This window comes from Protobothrops mucrosquamatus, unplaced genomic scaffold, assembly GCF_001527695.2.
Source record: "Protobothrops mucrosquamatus isolate PMUCROS unplaced genomic scaffold, P.Mucros_1.0 scaffold_275, whole genome shotgun sequence".
In the NCBI taxonomy this organism is placed as follows: domain Eukaryota; kingdom Metazoa; phylum Chordata; class Lepidosauria; order Squamata; family Viperidae; genus Protobothrops; species Protobothrops mucrosquamatus.
In genome coordinates, this window is record NW_015386351.1 from 507958 (window position 1) to 530157 (window position 22200).

Sequence of the window (22200 nt, forward strand, 5' to 3'; positions counted from 1 at the left end):
CAGGATGGAAGCAGTTCCTAGTAAGGCTGCCTTTTGCAATTGACTAATAGCGAATTTGTCAATGCCAATGGTGTTCAAGTGGTGCTCCAGTTGTTTTGGGATTGCACCCAAGGCGCCTATTACTATTGGTACTACCTTTGCTTGCTTTTGCCACAGTCTTTCTATTTCTATTTGTAGGTCTCTGTATTTTGTTATCTTCCAGGTTTTTTTTTTTATTTTTATTATTATTATTATTATTATTATTATTATTATTATTATTATTATTATTATTATTATTATTATTATTAAATATAACTATCCAATTAAGAAAGAAAGAAAGAAAGAAAGAAAGAAAGAAAGAAAGAAAGAAAGAAAGAAAGAAAGAAAGAAAGTGGACAGGTAAAGAGCAGAGAAGGTAAGAAGATAAGCACAAAGGGAAGGTGAACAAAGAACAACTTGATGGTATCTGTTCATATGGCAGATTCAGTTCACCCACTTTAATTGTGAACTGAATACAGTAGGACATAACTCATTAAAACAGAATAGAATTTACGAAAAACACCAAAGGCAGCCATAAGGTAATGCACTGTAATACATTAACATAAGAAAACATCTATTTTTCAATATTTAGAAATCCTCCCAAATGTTTTAGTTTAGTTTGATATTATCAAAGATTGGATATAAAGTTATGTATTAATTAAAGGGTCTTTTTCTGATACGGTGAGTATTAATTGCAACTTTAACTTTTTTATTTTTAATATATAAAATACAATATTAAAAAAAAGCCAGAGGATGAAATTTCCCAACCAATGCTCAAGTTATTCAGTATTTATTATCTTACACAATTAAAATATTTAGCATACAATGTGCACACTCTTCATTTAACATAAATAATCCATTAAAGCTGTATTGATTAGAATTTTCTATGTCTACCAAATACTGTCCATTAGAGTATTTCAGGAGCTGTAAAAATGATATTGACAGTTTAAATTAAATGAGGTTATCTAGCACTGCCAAGCCTACCTGTACATTCAGTACCTCAAGGATAAAGAAAACTCAGCAATTTTACTTAAAAAGCTTCTCTGGGATTACTGAAAATGTTGCAGACTATAGCTGAACCTAAAAGTATTCTGGCTTTAAACATTAATTTACTCTGTCCACGTGTACGTCAAACCAACCAAACGTCTGGCTGGATTGAAACATGCAGTGTTAATACTAAAATATACATTCATTGCAGGTCAATAGTCATTCCAGTTTCTAACTGGTGGTAAAAAATAATGTATGCATTAAAATCCATGTTATAAGTGTCAGCATGCTATCTGCCAAAAGCAATTCTCAGAAGGAAAATAGGATTGCATCCCACACGTTAGATAAGCCAGAATTAAACTTTTAATTGCCCCGTATCTAGAGAACATAAGAACCAACTCATTTCAATGAGATCCTAAAATATTATTACTTTGCCTCATCCGACATTCATAAATTCTCACCAAACAAGGCAACTGAATATTGCTTCACTACTTGGGATGAAAAATTCTGAAGATAGAGAAAAGAAGAATGGGAACAGAGCTAAACTGATTGCAATTTTGCACGTTTTGCATGTTTACATCTCTTCCACTACTGCATGGGGATAAGGTGAAGTAAAGGACAAGGAAAATTGGCTCTGAACACATAAATAAAGGAAATATAGATAAAGTATAGCAGTGACAAGATGCTTTGAGGGACACATCCTGCTCTTGTCCCACAAACTGGATGTGCCACCCTAGTCTTGCAAGTCTGAATTTCTTCATCCCTATTTTAGCACATTCATCATCTGAAATCCACCAAAGAGGAGAACAATGTTGAAGTACTACAGCAACATGTCTCTGGCTTTTTAGGTAATAGAATTATATTTTATAAGAACAGAAAATGAGAAGACAAAAGGCAAGCACTAATACAATAGGAACTTTTCAAGCATGTATTACTCTGGTAAATTCTAATTAATTTAATGTATGTTACTGTATACTAATGTAATATCTGTAATAAGTTTTCTGGCTCCTATAAGATGGATGGGACCTGAAGCATACTAATACTGTTAGATCTTACAGCATAGATACAATTAGAGAAAGGTAGTCCCATTAAAATAAATCTAGGTGTAGTACAATCTATAAACTCAACCACATTTTTAGAAAAGTGCGTCTCCTGCAGAAATAGTACAGAGGGTTACAGAAAAATAGCAATATTGTAAGCATGAAGATTTGATCTTCATAAGAAGGGAAAGTCTTTCAATCCTTCAACCCAAGAGAGAGTAAACTTTTGCAAAGAGATCTAGAACCTCTGAGCTCTCTGAAATCTGATGCACAAATACCACTGTTCTCACATGGTGGGGCACCCTAACAAGCCAGAAGGGGGGGGGGGAAACAATGTGATGCAAGGAACAAATGAACAGTTACCCAAACAGTTACCCATTGCCACAAACAAATTATTTTTCATGGCACATCACCATATGTGAACATGTAACTCAATTTGCACACCAACACACAGATTGTCCCTTGATATGATTTACTATTCTTGCCTCTATCATATGATATGTGGAAGAGACTGAATGGTTAGAATGTCCCAAATACTTCAGTTCTGGGCTACATTTCAGTTGATCTCTTGGAAAAACAGTAGCCACAAATCCCTCGTTTCTTGACAGGGGTGGTGGTGATGGTGGTAGTGTCTGAGCCCAGGAAGATCTGCACTGAACTACAGACCATGACCTGCAGATGTTTTGTTATGTGTTCCAGCAAACTTTTATCAGCACAATGGCCAAAAAGTGGGGATTGTTGCCTTGCTGCATTATTTGTGTACATTTGAATTCTATGGATGACTGATTGGTTCTTGGGAAGCATCCATTACTTGGTTCTGTTCAGATTGATCTGCCTTGTCAGTCAGCTGTGAATGGCTTGAAACCTGCGCTTAATTAGGTGGTCAATGGTATCCAGTTCTATTGTTCTGTTGATGGACATTTGAGTGCCTGGCTTCCAGGAATTCTCCACTCTTCGGCTGTTTTGTCAATTGTTTCTGTATTATCCTAGTCAAATGTGTGGTTCATTCTGAGGGCATGAATGGCTGCTAGGTATTTCAGGTCAAAGTTCTTCCTTGTGGTCCTGGATTCTTTGCTGTAATTAGCGTTCAATTTGCCCTAAGTAAGGTTGCAATCTGGGCAGTTCTCTCTGAAGATGATGAGAGCTCTTGTTGAGCTGCGCAATCTTTTGGTTTACACAAAATTCTCTGCAGCATTTTTTGTGGGTTTGTGAGGCCTAGTGGTCAGAGCAATTTGCTGGCATGTTCTGATATATTTCTTATATGTGGACGTGTTATTGTCAAAAAGTTTGGCTTGTTGCAAGTTTTATTATGGCAATGTTCCTTTAGTTCTTTGAGTCATGTTTAAATTGTTTCTTTGTGCATCTATCTTTGAATGAGTTCTAAATGGAATATGGTATGGTAATAGATTCTCCTGGCCTTATTACTTGAAGATTATGTTGCATAAAGATGGTTTGCCTAAATATTTAACTAATATACTGACTGAATTACATATCTCAAAAAGGCATATTCTAATACATTTGCTTTTGTCTCAAGAGTATTATTTTCACTAAGTCATTACATCAGGGGTGTCAAACTCAATTTCATTGAGGGCCACATCAGCATTGCGGTTGCCCTCGGGGGGGCGGGGGTGTGTGGCCTACTGGGTGGATGTGGCCTACTGGGTGGGCATGGACAGAGTGGATGTGGCCTATTGGGTGGGCATGGCCAGCTCTACATCATTCGCGTCAAGGGTGCATGGGCAGGAGCAGGACAGATCTGAGGGTCTCTGGCAGAAAGGGGTGGGACCGGGGCCAGTGCCAAGGGATGGTCCACTGGAGGAGCCTCACTGCCTGCTGAAACTCCTTCGCCGTAGTCCATCAAGCCGGATATGTGAAGTAGGCGAGGGCCATTTGCTGGCCACTTCCAGGCGATGGTGCATTTCTTCATTCCTCACAAAGGGTGACACCTCCCCAGCATGCACCCAGGGGGCGGGGGCGACACAGCAGGGGCTGGTTCCTCGCTGTTTCCAAACAGCCTTGTGGAACTAAGACTGAATGCATTTCAGCATAGATGGCTACCACAAAATTGTACATTGGCTCCCAGCCGGCCTGGGCTAGGGTCAAGACAGTGGTGGCCGTTCTCTCACTGTTTCCAAGATGGCTTTGCAGGCCACATGAAACCACTTCGTGGGCCGCATCCGGCCCCTGGGCCTTGTGTTTGACATGTCTGCATTACATGGATTATTCAACAAACAATATAAAACAAGCTGTAGCATCACACGTTTGAGTCTAGCTATAGTGTCTCTTTAACAAGACAATCAAGTTTCCTTTTTTTTTTTTACTGATTTCCCATTTTTTATTAGAAATAAGAATAGTCTTCCCAGTTTCTTTCCATATAGTATGTGCATTTATAACACATTTAAACAAACAAATTACATTTGACACACCTAATGTGATATCAAACACTGAATGAAACATATTTCTGGCAACAACAGTCTTGGATAGCCTTGAGTCTGAACTCTTCCAACTTCAATAAAGAGAAATCATTTTTCTAGCAGATGATGTTCAATTTGGGAGGCTGGAGCCAGGAATTAAACAAGTGAACTGTAAATGAGAAAAAGTGCTGTCTCCACTAGAGATTTTTCCTTGCTCAAAAATAAATGTATCTTTTTCTTTTGATTTTCTCTTGAAAAACAAAATGGTGCAATAAGCAGAAATTAGAAAAATAAAGGTAGGACTAGCAATGCAGGCATTAACTAAGAGTTTTGGATTGCAATACTTACTTAATTAAAAAAAACTCTTTCTATTAATAACCTAGACACTATATTATGCTGAAGTTCGCTAATCAACTGTAATAATTAACAAGTTAAACCAAATTAAATCGTGTTTTCCTACAAAAACACTTAACAAACTTTCAAATTGTCCCAAATGGAACTGCATGAAGCAAAGTTTATTCTAGGCTCATAGTCATAAGGACACATTCAAGTTTTAAATCTTAAAAGCCTAAGAAAATAAGGGAGAAATTAATTACAGTGACTTCAAAATAAATACAGCATATAGTGCAACGGCATTATTTAAAACAGAATTATGCAGGGATTAGAATGTTGCCTTTCATAAGCCATTACAGAAAATATGTTACTTTAAAAAGCATGCAGTCTGCTTACTTATCTATTCAGGTTTATCTCCTACCAAAGTGTAACAATGAAAAGGGAGACAGGAAACTGTTACAAATATGTTTGTTTTTTTGTCTGCCTTTGGGTCTTTTTCTAAAATCTTTCAATATTTGGGCGAAGACACGTCTACAACTTAAGCGTACAAACATTGCAAAAATACATAGGAGGCCTAGAGTTTCTGGTAACATCAAGTCTTTATGATAAATAAACAATTGATTAATATTCTCTGATTTGTAAAATGAGGATCACTGGTTAAAATGAACTGAAATATAAAAAACAAAACAAAAACAAAATTCGGAGCATATAGTACTCTAACTGGACAGTGAAAGTCCAATTTACAGCACATCACTAATTTCAATCTAAAAAAACCTCCTTATTTATATATAGCTTATTTTCACAATATTTCCAGAGACTGCTGATAATACAATGCAGCAGCATCACTTTGTATGCTTCATACAGAAGCCAGTATAAAAAAATACCTTTAGAATCTTGATTTCATAAAATATCTGAAAATAAATTAAGAGTATTTTAAGAAGATATTTCTTTACTACACAAAAGAAATATATTAATGCAATGTCTGGTAGTTTAATTTAAAAATGTTTGCTAAAGAATATTATATACAAATTGGTATGGAAGCAAAATGATCTCTCCTATGATATTATACACCTTGAAGATATTCAGTTTTTTAAAATAACTCTAACAACAAATTCAATACCACCCCTTAACACTGACCGTATTTAAAAAAATTATCATCCAATCTTAGTAATAAAAATGCCTGCTCATAGGCTCCAGCATTATTCCTAATTAGATCTAAAAAATAACTAAACTGAAAAATTAAATATAAAATTTATTTTTTTTTAAAAAAAACCCCTCAGTATCATTTCAGTCTTTCTGAAGAAGTTCTGCTACAGGTTATACACTGCAAAAATAAACAGTGCCATCTTCTGGCAAATGTATTATTCTGCAAGTCTAAATAAGAAAACATGTTATGCTCCCAATTTTTAAAAACGGTTAAAATTAAAATGAACACCACTTTTTCCAGTTGCCCTTCTTATTGTTATCTCGTAGACAAATAACTATGAAATAAACCTCAATAAGACATGGCACCTTATTATGATCTAGTTATAATTAGCATGCATCATTATTAATCCTGACAGTAGTTTTCACCTTTATGGTCAGTAAAATAAATTTGCACCGGAAGACTGCCATTCCTCCCAGCCCTAGGGTGTGCTTGTGACAAGAAGCAAATGAAGGATGGCTATAATTAAAGCTTCCATAGGAGCTCAAAACCTTCCTCAAAAGAATCCAATAAGGGAAAGAATCCAATAGGTGGGGCAATCTTGCTGTGGTTTTGCCTCCTTCCCCTCTTCCTCCTTTCCCAGTGCTAAGCCAACCTTTATGCAAGTGTTCTTGGACTCCTTCTTCAAGGTTATCTCTTTACTCCTCTGCAGCTCATTTATTATGGTTTGTTAATCATTTTATACTGTTCATTCCAAAGACGCTGGGTGATGTAAAATCAAATACTAACTGAAAGAGGCACTTTCATAACAGCAGCATTAATAAAGGCATAATTAAACTCTATCAAACATAGCTAAAATATGTTGCCCAACCGAGTGCCCATTTGGAAAGAAGCTTTTTCAGGGGTTTCCTGACTGTCAAGAGTGAAGGTCTCGAGCACCTGTCTGGGGCCAGTGTGATCCATAAAGAAGGTCTGGCTTCTACTCCAGGGTTCTCCAAACTTGGCAACCGTAATATTTGTGGACTTCAACTTCTAGAACAGCGGTTCTCAACCTATGGGTCGCGACCCCATTTGGGGTCGATCGACCATTTCACGGGGGTCACCAAGCAAGGCTGTCCGCCATTTTTTTGTCTGCCATTTTTTTCCCCTTTTCCGGCGGGTGCCTTACCTCCCTTGGGCTGGGCCAGCTGGTGGTCGGCCTGCTCCGTCTCTGCCACTTGCCAGCTACGCCTCGGCCGGCGCAGGGGGCGGAAGCACGCATGTGCGGCGCTCCCGGGCAGGGAAAGTCCTCGACTTACGACCGGTTGGGTAGTCCTTGACTTAAGACCGGTTTAGTCCTCGACTTACGACCGGTTTAGTCCTCGACTTACGACCGGTTGGGGGGTCGTGGCATTAAAAAGGTTGAGAACCACTGTTCTAGAATTTGCATGGTTGACTGAGGAATTCAGAGAGTTGGAAGTCCACAAGTCATAAAAGTTGCCAAGTTTGGAGACATCTGTTCTAGTCCACCCCTCCTTCATCTCTTGAGGAGGAAAACCTTAGAAGGGGAACATATATGGTTTTTACAGGAAATTATTAGTACTTTGAACTGGGTCCGGAAGCCTACTGACTACCACAAAACAGAAGCTATTCTACAGGGGTTTTCCTATCAATATTTTGAGCAATGCATTCTGTACTGTTACTACCATCATGACTGAACATCTGGATTCATCCCAATCCTAAGACAAATCAATCTGCTAAGAGCTAATCAGCTACATAAATAGAAAACAGCTACATGAATAAGAAATACGAAATGCCATGCGCATAGCCCTTTCCATATAAAGGGTTAGTCAGGTAGGATATGGAACACAGACTTTTCATGCTTATCTTAGAGACGTTTTCAGTCAAAACAAACTAAAAACTGATGCCTTCAGGTGTTTTCACAGGCAGTGTATCTCTTTTCCAATGGTTTTGTCTAGAAAATACATTACAGGAAATATTTTGTTTCCTATAGTTGAACACTATGATTTATGGGAAAGCAGTCTTCGTAATGTCCCCGAAGTTTCTATTACTGGTATATTTTCTCATGCTTTGTTTTGAAACATTTGTTAGATCCAATTTGAATCTGTTTGGCACAAAGAAGTACACAGATAAGGAAAATTCTCAACCCAGATTGTGAAAAACTCATCTCTTATAGAAAGTTTATTCAGACTTAAGTGGCATGATAGCCAGTATAGCTTAATCCAAGATAATCAAGCAGACGTTTCCAGTTATAAAACTCTTTTCAAGACCCCAAATCTATTCTAATACATTCTGAAAGTTAAGTTAAACTCCTCTCTATTCATATCAATAAAGACAAGTGTGTAACTGAAACTTGAAAAAGGGATACTTCCACTGGAGTGAACGTGTCAAATTTACCCTTACACATCTATATAGTGCATGTTCCATTTCTTTTCCTTCTTGCATGTTAGATTAGATCCTACATGCTTTGTCAAGGACAAAACAATACCACGCCATCAATAAGGGGCTACTTTCTGTAGACTAAAGTACAATTTAGTTTCCTAGTTTTGCAAACAGAACCAATGAGCAAGCATGTTTTCCATTCTGAAATAGAGCCAATGAAATCTCAAGGTCTGAAAAGTCTTACAAATATATAAGCAGCCAAGAAATCTGTCTTATATTTAAAACTGAGCCAAAAAGCCTACTCCTCTATATTGCAATACCTTTTACTAATCAACAGCTATTCACTTTTGGCTGGATGAAGTCAAAAAGCTATTTATAGCCATCCAAGACAAAGTTGCTCTGCATTGCAAGTAGATCCCAGCGCCAAGGATTTTGACGTGTAAGACAAATGTCAGTGTCTTCTACTCAGTGGGAGTCTCTCCCTTTGCTTTTATACACAATAATGTTTCATTGTGGTGGGCCAGAAATGCCAAAAAATATTCACAAGCCTGCCATTGACTGCAGATCTCAAACTACATTCCTCTCAGGTTGGCAGCTCAACCATTTTAGTCTTTGAGAAGACATCCAAGTCACCCCTTCTGCAATAGCACTTAGTTGACTTTCCATCTGTATGTTAAGGAAGGGGGGAAAGACTCCAGATGCATCTTAGGTGAACAAGTTAAGAACTTAATAAAATAAAGAATATATTCTCTGACAGAAACATGGCATCTACCCACATCAATTCTGGCAGGCTCCTAGAAGGAGAAATTTGAAAAACAAAAAGGAGGGCATAGAAAAATACCTTTGTTTTGATATGCTTCACTTTCGTAATTAGATACCAATACAAAGTTTAAGCTGATGACATCTAAAAGATCCTGAAACACTATACAAGCTATGCTTGTTGATCTGAAATCTACATCTAGCAACACAACAATTAGATTTGCAAGTTACATTAACAGTTTGTCGTTTAAACCACAATTGGCTGGATTCACTTATCATGCTAAGCCACAGATTGTGGGCTCCAAACCATAATGACTGGATTTATATAACATGCTCAACCAAAACCAAATAAGCCAAATTTTAAATTGGCATGCTGTGTGAACCATACCAGTGGTTGTTGATCAAATCACAATGATGGGAGTTCACAAATTACAGTATGCCAAATGTTGGTAATCTACAAATCCCAGAGCCCAGTTAGCATTAATACTATGAATTGCAGTCCACCAATATCTTGGGGGCCGCAGACTGCAAGACATGCCCTATGTTAATATGTCAGCATCCCATCCCATTAGCAGCAGGGTATGAGTATACAAACATCCATGTATTGTTTGTTCCTTCCAAGCAATTAACATTTAGAAGAATATTACCAATGAACCTAAAGGTAAGATTTAAGCGTTATGGACGAGTTCAATTACCTCATTCTTTAAAAAAAATGTATGATCTCTTAACTATCACAGGGTTTGATGGCAATTAACTGTTATCCACATTCAGGAGGTCAAGAAAGATGAAGCTTGGAAGTGTGTGTGTATGTGTGTATGTGGGGGAGGGTGTTTTCCTGTGGCAGTGCAAGCCCTTTGGAATGGTCTCCTGCTTGAAGCTAGATACACTATCATAGATATAAGTTCCTCCAGAAGGTGTTTGGATCATTGACACCTCTTTGTTTAGTTTACTATTATGCACTTTATAGTTTTTGCATTTGGTTTCTGTTAGATTTGTTAGGGGGCCCCCCCCAGTATATTAGATTGCTGGGAGGGCAGGGGACAAATGCATAAGTGCATAAATAAACTCATTATTCCACATGGGTGATTTTTAAAAATCTGTTGATTCAACCAGATTTTTCAACTGAAGAAGAAAAATCATCAGTTGCTTTTATGAACTATTTTATAAAGTACGGTACCTCTTTACTGTGCTATACAGGAAGTCCTTGAGTTACGAACACAATTGAGCTCAAAATGTCCATTGCTAAGCAAGACAGTTGTTAAGTGAGTTTTGTCCCACTTTACAACCTTTCTTGCCGTAGTTCTTCAGTTAGTAACACTGCTGTTAAGTGACTCTGGCTTCCCTTTGGCTTTGCTCGTCAGAATGTCGCAAAAGGGGATCACGTGACTCCAGGACATTGCAACCTTCATAAATACATGCCAGTTGCCAAGTGTCTGAATTTTGATTATGTGATTGGGGGGTTGTTGTAACGGTCTTAAGTGTGAAAAACAGTCAGAAGTCACTCTTTTCAGTGCCGTTTGTAACTTTAAATGTCACTAAATGAATGGTTTGAAGTCATGGACTACCTCAGGGGTAGGCAACCTTGGCTCTTTTATGACTCGTGGACTTCAACTCCATGCTGGCTCAGGAATTCTGGGAGTTGAAGTCCACGAGTCATAAAAGAGCCAAGGTTGCCTACCCCTGGACTACCTGAACAAACCAATTTTTTTAGTTTTTGCTTTTACTTGTACAGAAGATTCTTCTTAAAATCCTCTTGACTGTAAGTTTTGTGCAATTCTTATTTTTGAGGGCAACCAAAACTGCACTGTGGATTTGTGCAAGTCTTTTCATACTAATATTTTTAATTCCAATTCCTTTTCAGTCAACTCCCACATGGAGAGTTTTCACTCTTCAGCATCACAACACAGAAAGATACATTCTGAATCAATACCCACCATTATACCAGTATTTTTAATCCAAACAATCACTGCCAGTTTAAATCATATGCCATAAGAAAGCCATTGTTTTAAAAACCTATGATTGATAGACAGACAGACAGACAGACAGACAGACAGACAGAGTGAGCGAGCAGTGGCCAAAATTGTGGAAACCTTTTGGGAAAAGTGTACAATAGAAATGCTATTTTGGTTAAGTTTCCACCAATTTTTGTTCTAATTTCTTTATAACTGTAGCCTTGTTCACTTAATAATACTATTTTACATAGCTTTCTGGGCAACCAGTCAACTCTTTGCACCATTACTTTAATTTTATTATGTTTTACAAGCTCACTAAACGAAAGAACACAAAAAAAACCCCAACCAATTTGATAGTGATCACATAACACACTGACAAATGTCCTCCTCTCAGCTTCAATACATGACATCAATAAGTACATAAATAAACTCATTATTCCACATTATTCTACTGTTCCCTTGTTCAAACCTCAAAAATACACTTTTCCCAAAAGGTTTCCACAATTTTGGCCACTACTGTAGATAGATAGATAGAGAACTCTGCAATACTTTTGGGTGAATATCATTTATGTTGTCCTGCTCTGAAACTTATAAAGCAATTAGTACCAAAATGTTAGATCTTTAAACTGTTCCAAACAGTATAGTACAAGCACTGAATTACATGGCATACCTAAAACCAATATTTTAAAGTAAATATTGTGCAGGCAAAAATTTAAGAATGAAAATTCATTCTTAGAAATATGTATCTGGACTTTAAAATACAAACATCAAGAATTTGTTATTAGAAAATTTAACATTAAATTCATAAATATTCCAAAAGTTAGTGATATGATTTTGATAATGTAGCAATTACTAAACAGAGAAATTTATTAATTCCATTGTTATAGCCAGAAAATTAAACAAAGACCAAAATAATTAATACCATTATATCAATAGTGTTATGCATTACAATTTCAACTGAAGAAATAGATCAAAATCATAAGTATGGCATAAAAATAATTAGAAAGCATGACAGATTAATTTCAAAATTTAATAACATAGTCAACTCAGAAAGTTATTTAATACTGCCACCTAGTGTATGTTAAACATACATCAATTATACAAACATTATCATTCACTGTCGTTGTTTTATCCTATTAGTGAGCAGCCATTTTTAAATACAAGCTATAAATTAAACAATTATGTTGTCAAACCACAAATTAAAATCTGTAAAGTACCAAACAGAATAAATAAAAAATATTTTTGATAATAGTTGGAAGTTAAGGTACATAAAGCAAATAATAACTAAACGCAGCATGTAAATGTTGGCAATGCTAGAAATTCAATGATATATGGCAAAAACATTGTAGAAATTATGAGAGGCGTTATTTATGCGTTACAGTCTCCTTCTGAGAAAGCAAGCATGCTTTTAACCCTACCCTAATATCTTCCTGACATCCAACTTTTGTATTCTGAAAGTAGCTATCTGCAAAGCAATCTTGATGAACAGCTGTTTGTTAGCAAGACATTTTAACTTATTTACTATAATGCATTTGACTGTTAGGAGGTCAAGGTTGGTATAAAATTCATGTTTTTAACCATTAGAAGCTCCCTCATGATTTAAAGCCAAAAGTATTAAATATAAAAATGTGAACAGCAATAAAATATTTCAAATGTTTTGGATATAGATTTAAACAGGAAATTATTATTACATGTTTGATTGCTGAATAGATAACCTCCATTTTTTTCCAAACCTTCCAATCTATAACATTAAGATTTTCCTTAGGAGCCTAATCCTGTATTCTCCAATAAGACTTTACTAATACACCTATAAATCAAGCAAGTCTACTTGGTCTGCAATAGAGTGACTCAGATAAGCCACTGGAAATGAGATGTACAAAGGCACCTCAAAACCTGCCCCATGTGAAGTACTAAACACATCTATTAGCTGACCAATGAAAAAGATCTCAATTACTCAAGGCACTGTTTCATTTTATTGGATTTAATCTTTAAATAAGCCCAGAGGAATCTGTATCCTGAAAAGAAGAATATAAATAATGAACAAATGCAAAGAAAACAGCATATTTAAATCGCGGTTTAACAATAAACCCTTTGAGAGAAGTCCAACATGTTCAACTCATTACCTGTTATACTGTATCCATAAGCAGCTAGCTGTCCAGCCATGTATTCACCATCTGAACTATTATGGGAACATCCCCATGTGCGTATCCAAATTTTCTGTATACCGGGAATCACACTGTCAAATTAAAAGACACAGACATAATAAATTTCCCCAGAAAATTTTGTCCAGCAGTGATTACAGATACCAAGGAACTCACAAACCTTAAAATATTCCCTGAGAGGGAAAGTATTGCAATATTTCAAGGGTGTCAAACTCAATTTCATTGAGAGCCGCATCAGCATTGCAGTTGCCCTCGGGGGGGGCGGGTGTGTGTGGCCAGGATGGGTGTGGCCTACTGGGTGTGGATGGAGTGTGTGTGGCCTACTGGGTGGGCATGGCCAGCTCTACATCGTTCACGTTAAGGGTGCCAGTGGGCGCCTGGGCAGGAGTGGGACAGATCTGAGGGTCTCTGGCGAAGGGGGTGGGACTGGGGCAAGCGCCAAGGTATGGTCTATTTCTTCATTCCTCACAAAGGGTGTCACCTCCCCAGCATGCACCCAGGGGGCAGGACCAACGCGGCAGGGACTGGTTTCTCGCTGTTTCTAGACGGCCTTGTGGAGCTAAGACTGAATGCATTTCAGCACAGATGGCCACCACAAAATTGTACATTGGCTCCTGGCTGGCCTGGGCCAGGGCCAAGGCAGTGGGGGCCGTTCCCTCACTGTTTCCAGGATGGCTTTGCGGGCCACATGAAACCACTTCGCGGGCCACATCCGGCCCCTGGGTTTTGTGTTTGACATGTCTGCAATACTTAGACAATATACACAAATTAAAAATATTAATAACAGATCTTAATGAATTAAGACATTTGCTCTTGATTTTGACAAAAAGATAACACTATGAAAGAAAACAAAAAATATAGGAGGATGGCTGAAATCAGGGATTTGGGGAATTGTCCATATGCATTTCCTTTTCCACGCAGCATTCTAATATTCTCTGGGTGACCCTAAACCTTATTTTGATAGCATATGAAATTAAAGATGATGTGCAATATTTGTGCACTTTGTTAAGTCTCATTTCTTTGGCGTTGGCATGTACTGTTATGTCTTTGCAGCTTTCTACTTTCTTTTTATGAATGGCACCATCAGCAACTAGATGTCCTGAAATATTTAATCTGCCCTTCATAAACACTATTAGTACTCTGAAATGTCCTCGGCTCTTCCTCAGTAGCATGTGGCCTCTCACCTCAAGGTCCCACCATCTGACATGATATTGCCAATAACTTATCTTACCTGGCCATTTGGTTTTCCTGGTAAAATATAGGAACGGTTTACCATTGCAGTATAAAGTGATGCCTCTGTCATTGTCACTAAACTGCCCCAGGACCCTTCTGTATCATTGTTGCCTAATATAGGTACCTGCTTGCTTTAGTTAGAAAGCTAGCTGATGTTCACACCTTGGGTGACCCTGCTTGGAGTATACACTCCGAGCATAAACTCCTGAGATTTTTCACTCATCCTTCCCAGGAACAGACCCCCTACTCGCATAAAGAGGCAGTATAGCAAGACTTGTAGACGGAGAGAACTGTTAAGTCTTCAACTATTTGGTTCTGCTTTTAGTCTCCTGATCAACAGAATAATCTCTATCACCATGTGGTTCTATCTAGCTTCAGTCTTTCAGATTCCTTATTCCCATATGTCAGTGATGGCGAACCTTTTAGAGACCGAGTGGCCAAACTGCAACCCAAAACCCACTTATGCATCGTTGGGTGCCGGGTGGGTGTGGCCCATTGGGTGGGCGTGGCTGCGGTGGTAACAGCAGACTGGGTGGGACTAAAAAGTTCAATCAATCAATTCCAACTTTGCAAGATCTTTTTTTTCCCGCGAGAAGTTGAAATTGACTGATTGATTGAACCTTTTTTTTTTTTTTTGCACACGGCGGTGGAGGCCTAAAGCGAAAAGGTTTTATAAAACCCAGCTGAAGGCCTAGGACTGGGGCGATGGCGTGCGTGCCCACAGAGAGGGCTTTGAGTGCCGCCTCTGGCACCCGTGCCATAGGTTCGCCACCACTGCCATATGTCTTCCGTCACCTGAAAGTTTATGGAAGTAAAAAGCAGAATTATCTATGCTAAACACAGATCACTCTAATAAAATTAAAGGTACCGTACTTTGTAGGGCAAAAATCTTACTTCAAATTACAAGAAAGGCAAATTATGACAAACGTTTTCAATTTGTTTCAAGTATAAAGAATATTAAAGCTTTCAAGAGCCCAGTGCCTCAATTTAACACAGCTTTTTACATTTCATTGACAAGTGTACCTATCTCTAGGGGGAGGATCATCCACTTCCACGTTCTTTTGTGACTGGCGTTTTCGCACTTTAGGAATGATGTTTTTTCTACTGAACTGACGATCAAACGGCTTTGGATCTTCTGCTGACACAATATCTTCAATGTCCTCAAGGCAAAGATCACCAGCAGCAATCATTTTCTCTGGAAGATAGAAATATATGGCAGAAGAGAAAAAGTATAAAACAAGGATTCTTATGCCTGTAACAGTAGTGTACAACAATTTCACATCTCCCCCCACCAACACACATACGCACAAATTCTGCAAGGCTAACAGATCATTTTAAAGAGCAAAGAGCAGCAACCATTTGTAGGTCTTCAGCAAAAGCCACAATAATGTCACATACCTCACGATATCATTGCCTAAATGATACAAATTATGCAATTTGGATCAACTGAACCATAATGCAAATTGCATATAGTACCTAATGACCTGCCATGTCCCCTCCCTCCTGTAAACCACATGTTCATTCATGTCAGAAAGTTGAGCTTTGAAATAAGAATAAATGTAACCATAGTTTCAGTTAACAAGATCATTCAGGGAAAGCCAATCTAATCTCAAAATAATTGAAAAATCCCCCGTACTGAAACTCAGCACTATATTTTAATATAAAGATTTACAACATGTTATTTTCCAGATTAAGTAGGACCGATAAATTTCAGACCACTGTTGATTTCTACCATAAAGCAATAGTTCTACAAATATTCAGCAAGTGCTTTTGCTTAACACACGCACACACACACACACAAACACACACACACACACACAAATGGTGGGCAAGCCACATTTCCTCAGGCAGTGCTTTCTCAGTCAGCTGACAATATGATAGCAGCTCTGCTGGGTCTGGCCTAGTTACGATACTCTTTTCCATGATATCAGCCCTTCAAAGATGACCAAACTACAAAACGAAAGTCATATAGGACAATACTACAGATAGTCCTCGCCTTACAATCACAGTTGAGCCAAAAATTTCTGTTGCTAAGCAATACAGTTAAGTGAGTTTTGCCCCTCTTTACAACCTTTCCTATCACAGTTGTTAAGTGAATCACAGCAATTGTTAAATTAGCAACACAGTTACTTCCCCTTTGACTCTGTTTGTCAGAAGGTCACAAAAGGAGATCACATGACCCAGGGACACTGCAACCATCATAAATAGGAACCAATTGCCAAGCATACAAATTTTGATCACGTGATCATGGAGTGATCATGGAGTGCAATAGTGATAAGTGTAAAAAAATATGTCACATTTTTCAGTGCTGCTGTAACTTTGAACGGTCGCTAAATGAATGCTTGTAAGTTGAGGGCTACTTGTACTTTTATTTTAAGATTGCAGTAAAAGAAACTTGCAAGTCTGAATGCATTTTCCTTCTCCCTCCCATTATCTTCATGAGAACTAGAGAGGGTCTTGTCTGAGATGCTTTCTCCGGTTACAGTTCTTTCCCAGACTCGGGTTTCTTGTATCTGACCACTGTCTTGATAAGTGGTTCTTCCTCCTGTCCCTTAAAGTCATTCTTTCTGCCCATTACACACGGTGGTCCAATAGAGATATCTGCAAAGCCCACAAATTGGGTTATGCCACAGAGTTTGGAAGTGTGATTTTTCAATCTGATTAATTTGGGGGGGGGAAAACCCATTCAAAATATTCTTAATGCGCCTGTATCAATTTTACAGAAAATCACCCCATCCCAAAGTCTCCAATACTTGATATTGTCATCGCTGTCATGCTCTCTAAAGCATTCAGACAAGCTAAAATAATTAGGAATTGCCAATGCCTACACTTATATATATCAAAGTTATTATCAAGTTATCCAAACTGCAGCAAATCCAAGTTATATTTATAGATCTTATCTCAACAACAATCTGAACCCTGATCGGAAAGTTAAACGCTAATTACTCTGCTGAGTGATAGATATAGCTACCTAGAGTAGCCCCACAGCGAGATGTGCAGCAAATAAATTTAACAAATAAATAAAATAGACGGTCAGATGGCAGGTACCACCTCTAAACAAGACTCTTATTACAAAATCTTTGCAATTCTCAGCAAAACTCCATACTCCCCTCAGGAATCCACATCTTCTTCTTTTTTTTTTTTTAAAGAAGAACATTGGCTTGATTAAAAACTAGCCCTTCTTGCTTCTCAGAAGTTGAATATAATCCAAATCAATCCACAAGCTAAGAAGAGGTCTAAGTAACCAATGATTTGATCATCTGCTTTTTATTCAGGAGAAGCCTATTACCCAAGCTTAACCTAAACCATACATAAATGCATTCTACTAACTTGTTCGATAGCTATGGTAACTGCATTTGCAAGAATAACATCATACAAAATGTCATGATTTGTATTAGAAATCCTGAGTCAAGTACCTAATCATAGTATTTACATAATGATGTCACAATATGAATGCCACTTTGGTGTCATCACAACTTGCTTTGGAACCAATAACATTAAGTGATAACAGAATTTGCTGGTTTTTTTGCTTTGCATACTGTGTAAACCCTGCCATTGAGACTCATCAACGATACATAAAATTTTAGTATGATTTATAAACCCAGCCAATATATATTTTAGCAAAATATAACAAAGGAAAAGAGATTATACAAAATTTTCAATATGGAAAATTAAGCATTTTTATGTTTATCTAAATAAAGCAGAGTTTGTCAACACGTTGCCTGCTAAATGTTTTGGACTAAATTTCAACATTTCCTGACAATTGTTCAGGCTGGCTATGACTCTTAGACCTTGTAATTCAAAAGCTGTTGTTCAGGAAAGGAATCAAATATTTTTTTTCCCTCAAATAACTACCGTAAATGACAATCACATCAAAACAAAATACAATGCTAGGGATAGTATCTTCTAATAAAACCTTACCTTAATATTGCTCTGTACTGGGTCCTTCAGCATTTTTTCCTGAAAGGAACAGAAGTTTGTTAGCAGTGATCACATGTACCACCAAAGACATTATTGGTAAAGGAAAACATCTTTGGGGAATGTTCTTCTGTAGCCTCTGCAGCCTCCAAAAACTGTGTGAGATCATGGCCTTCTCACATGGCTTCTGGAGGGTCCAGAGGCATGCAAGAATACACCCCATTCTTGCACAGCCTCTGCAGCTTCTGAAAATCAAGTAAAATGGGGCATGCTTTCAAAAATAGTTCTTGAGTGTTGGTGAATACTGGTGTGCCACCCAAAACATTGTGGTATGGCACTATTGATACATATGTTATAGGTTCACCATCACTGGCCTATTATGTGAATATTTTACTTTTAAAAGTATTTTTAAATACTTTGGTCAAAGCATATTAGTGTGCCCCCAGAACTTTTTGTTTTTTGAAAATTCAAAATTCAAAACCTCAGATAAATCCGAACCAACTGGTATTTTTTCCTTTAAATTGGGTTATAAGAATTAAGCTAACAAAAAGAAAACAGAGTAGATTTTGAATAAAAATTATGTGAACACAAAATATGCTTTTAAAAACACATTAAGATAAATATCCCTAGCCATATTTTAAGTGCAACTTCCTGAAACATTATTCTGTGTCTGGCTTCAATCAGTGTTCCTTGATTTTTTAGAGAAAAATACATTTGATTCTGGAAGCTTAATGTTTAGCCATCCGTGTTTAAACCTTGTATTTTATGAGATGATAATTTCCCTCTTTTATGATTCTTTCCCCTCAGTGTAAACATTTAGAACATGTCAGGTATTATGTTATGGTCAATGTTTTTATTATATGCATTGGATTATTTTTTTTGGAAATAAACTTTTTTTAAAAAATCAATTGGTTTAATAAATGTTTTAAAATTACAAAATAATAATTACAGTGCAAGTAGATATGAATAATTGGTATCTTTTTTTAACTTTGTATTTTCTATATCTTTAAATACAGTATCAATGTACTTTAAATGTGCACTCTTAGAAACATACATTCATTGTTTTCTTCTTCATACAAATATTTTTTTTCCACTCATTCATGTCTGATTCTCAGAAATTGCTTGGACACATCCCTGCAGTTTTCTTGGTAAGGTTTATCAGCTTTCTTCCTGAGAGCAAATGACTGGCCCAACTCACCCAGCCAGCATTAATTTAAGTATTTTCAGTTACTTCTATTTTAAAACATTTTAAAACAAATCACATCACTGACTACCTCCCCTTTTCACTTATTACTTTATTTATCTGTTTCTCTGGGATAAGGGAACTGAAACATTTAAATTATATTTTGTGACCTTCAGTTGGCTTAATATATAACTTTTAAATGGATTTGTGATTCACTTTCCTGTAATAATTTATTCATTCATTCACTTTATTTATAAATCACTGAATCAATACACTCCTGGAGGTTTACAATAACAGTCAGCAAACCTAATACTTAAAACTTCTACAGTAATTATCAGTAGCCTTTTAGACTGTTAAAAGGGATGGCAAATCTTAACGCCATATTAGACTTTAGTTCCCTCACATTCAGCATACAACTGCACCAACTAAAAAAATATTATAACTCACAGCTTGCAACTTGGGCAAAATCCCCTTTACTCTAACTCCTGCATCCCAGGCATGCATAGTACAGAAGCCAATCACATACCTGTCAAAAATATATGGTAGGGAAGGAGTGTACACCAATATGCAATGGTGCATGTATTTTGCACAAACATGTCACAACCAACTGTTTATATTATGAGCATGACATCAGTTGACACAACAAATGGAGCCAATTACATTTTCTGATAAATAGTTTTGACTGGCTAACGTAGTTAACAGTTTTTGTTGACCGTTTCAGTACAAACTTCTCTAAACTCCTTATTTTCTGTCTTATGCTTGCAACACAGTGGTTGCATGCTAACCAGGGAATCCTGAGAGTTTGAAATCCACACATCTTACAGTTGCTAAGGCTAAAAAACACCGATTTAAAGTGTTGAGACCCACATGTCGCAGATAGAGGATATTGTAGAAGAGAAACAAACCATTCGTTTTAATTGCCTTCGCTCCAACATAGATTTGTCTATTTCGATTTTCTAATATATCTGATTACGTGCCATCAAGTCGTTTGGGACACCTAGTAACCACATAAGATAGATTTTCCTCCATCTACTTCAGAGACACGGAATCACTCGCTTCCCAACCGATTGGGTGAGACCCCAGAAAGGGATATCCTCCTAAAACAGTGTTTCTCAACCTTGACAATTTTAAGGCATGTGGACTTCAACTCCCAGAATTCCACAGCCAGCATTGCTGGCTGTGGAATTCTGGGAGTTGAAGTCCACATGCCTTAAAATTGTCAAGGTTGAGAAACACTGTCCTAAAACGACCAGAAACCAGCGCATCTCATCCACCGGTGGACCGGACCGAAACAATACCGGGCTAAGCTGTTCTTCAGCCCACGGGAGACGAAATCTAGCTCTCCTTCCCAACCGGCGGTGCGCTAAGAGCGGCGACAACCGTAATAAGCAAAACAGTTTACCTTGAAGCCCCTAGCTCCGCTCCGAGCAGCTGCACATGCACTGCGCCATATTGTGGCCACGCCCTTTCACACGTCACAGAAAGACGCTGCGACGGTATGTCGGAGGGAACAAACTCGGCTCGTTTTCGCTTCGCGAAAGTCCGCGTTCGAACTCGGCGAAGTGAGGACTGGTTTTAACCCTTTCCTCGGACATCCGTGCGGCGCTCCAGGATTGGAGATTAAATGGAAATGCTGGAAAAGGCATCCTCGGGAGAAAAAAAAAACAAAAAAAAAACCCCCAAAGCCTCAACCCGAGGGAGACTTGATTTTTAGACAGTATTTATTTCCGAAATAACTGGATTTATCTACAGCAGTGTTTCTCAACCTTGACAATTTTAAGGCATGTGGACTTCAACTCCCAGAATTCCACAGCCAGCATTGCTGGCTGTGGAATTCTGGGAGTTGAAGTCCACATGCCTTAAAATTGTCAAGGTTGAGAAACACTGATCTACAGTGTCTGCGTATGTTGAATGAAAGACAATAATAGAACAATAAAGAGGATTTCGGCCGTCGTTTATAAGCTCTGGAGGGAATGACACGAAGAACGAAAGTCCCAAAGGTGCTTTTTCAAAAGGCAACTGGACTGTTTCTCTTTTCCTTGAAAACGTTTCGCTTCTTACTCCAAGAAGCTTCTTTAGTTACTGAATAAGCTTCTTGGACGAGAAGCGAAACGTTTTCAAGGGGGAATCCCCCCTCCCTCCCTCCCTCCCCAGTCCATTTGCCTTTTGAAAACATTTTGGAACAACCATGACCTGGATAGTTGAGAATCTCCATAGACACGAAGAATGAATTGTTAGGTTAGCTGCGTACTAAGAGGATTTATGATTTCTAGCGCTATAATGATTTTCGGATTCCCCTCCAAAAGATGCTTTGGGCGTGGGAACTTAGCACGTGTAGTGTTGCCAACACTTTTAAAGCAGTTGCCTTCCCCACCCCGTGGCTGCTTTAAGGTAAACATCATGCTCTTCCTCCAAAGCACTTAAAAGATTAACCCTGTAGAGCTGCACAGCACAACCACAATGATTTCTTCCTTTTCTGGCTTTCTGAGTTAAAAGATCATGCAGTAGCTGTTTTAAGGAAAGGACGCATGTGTATTGAAGTTTTCATAACTTGCGAACATAGTTATTATTTATTCGCTTAAAAGACTGACTTTTTGAATAGGTGTTCATGAATTTGCACTGATCAAATGGCTAGGCTGGTTTTAATCAGTAAATCAGTTTAGCCATTCGCTGAT

The 22200-nt window shown here is 37.7% G+C and overlaps 1 protein-coding gene across 1 annotated transcript in view; it reads right to left on the bottom strand.

The window, feature by feature from the left end:
* CDKAL1 (CDK5 regulatory subunit associated protein 1 like 1) overlaps nt 1-21005 on the bottom strand; it is a 297422-nt gene extending 276417 nt beyond the window's left edge. The window contains exons 1-4 of the mRNA XM_015831691.1: nt 20928-21005; nt 18346-18384; nt 15448-15619; nt 13153-13265 (exon numbers count right to left, since the gene is read on the bottom strand). Of these exons, the coding sequence (XP_015687177.1) occupies nt 13153-13265; nt 15448-15614 (280 nt within the window). The 5' untranslated portion in view covers nt 15615-15619; nt 18346-18384; nt 20928-21005. The remainder of the gene's footprint in view (nt 1-13152; nt 13266-15447; nt 15620-18345; nt 18385-20927) is intronic.
* Nucleotides 21006-22200: the final 1195 nt, after the last annotated feature.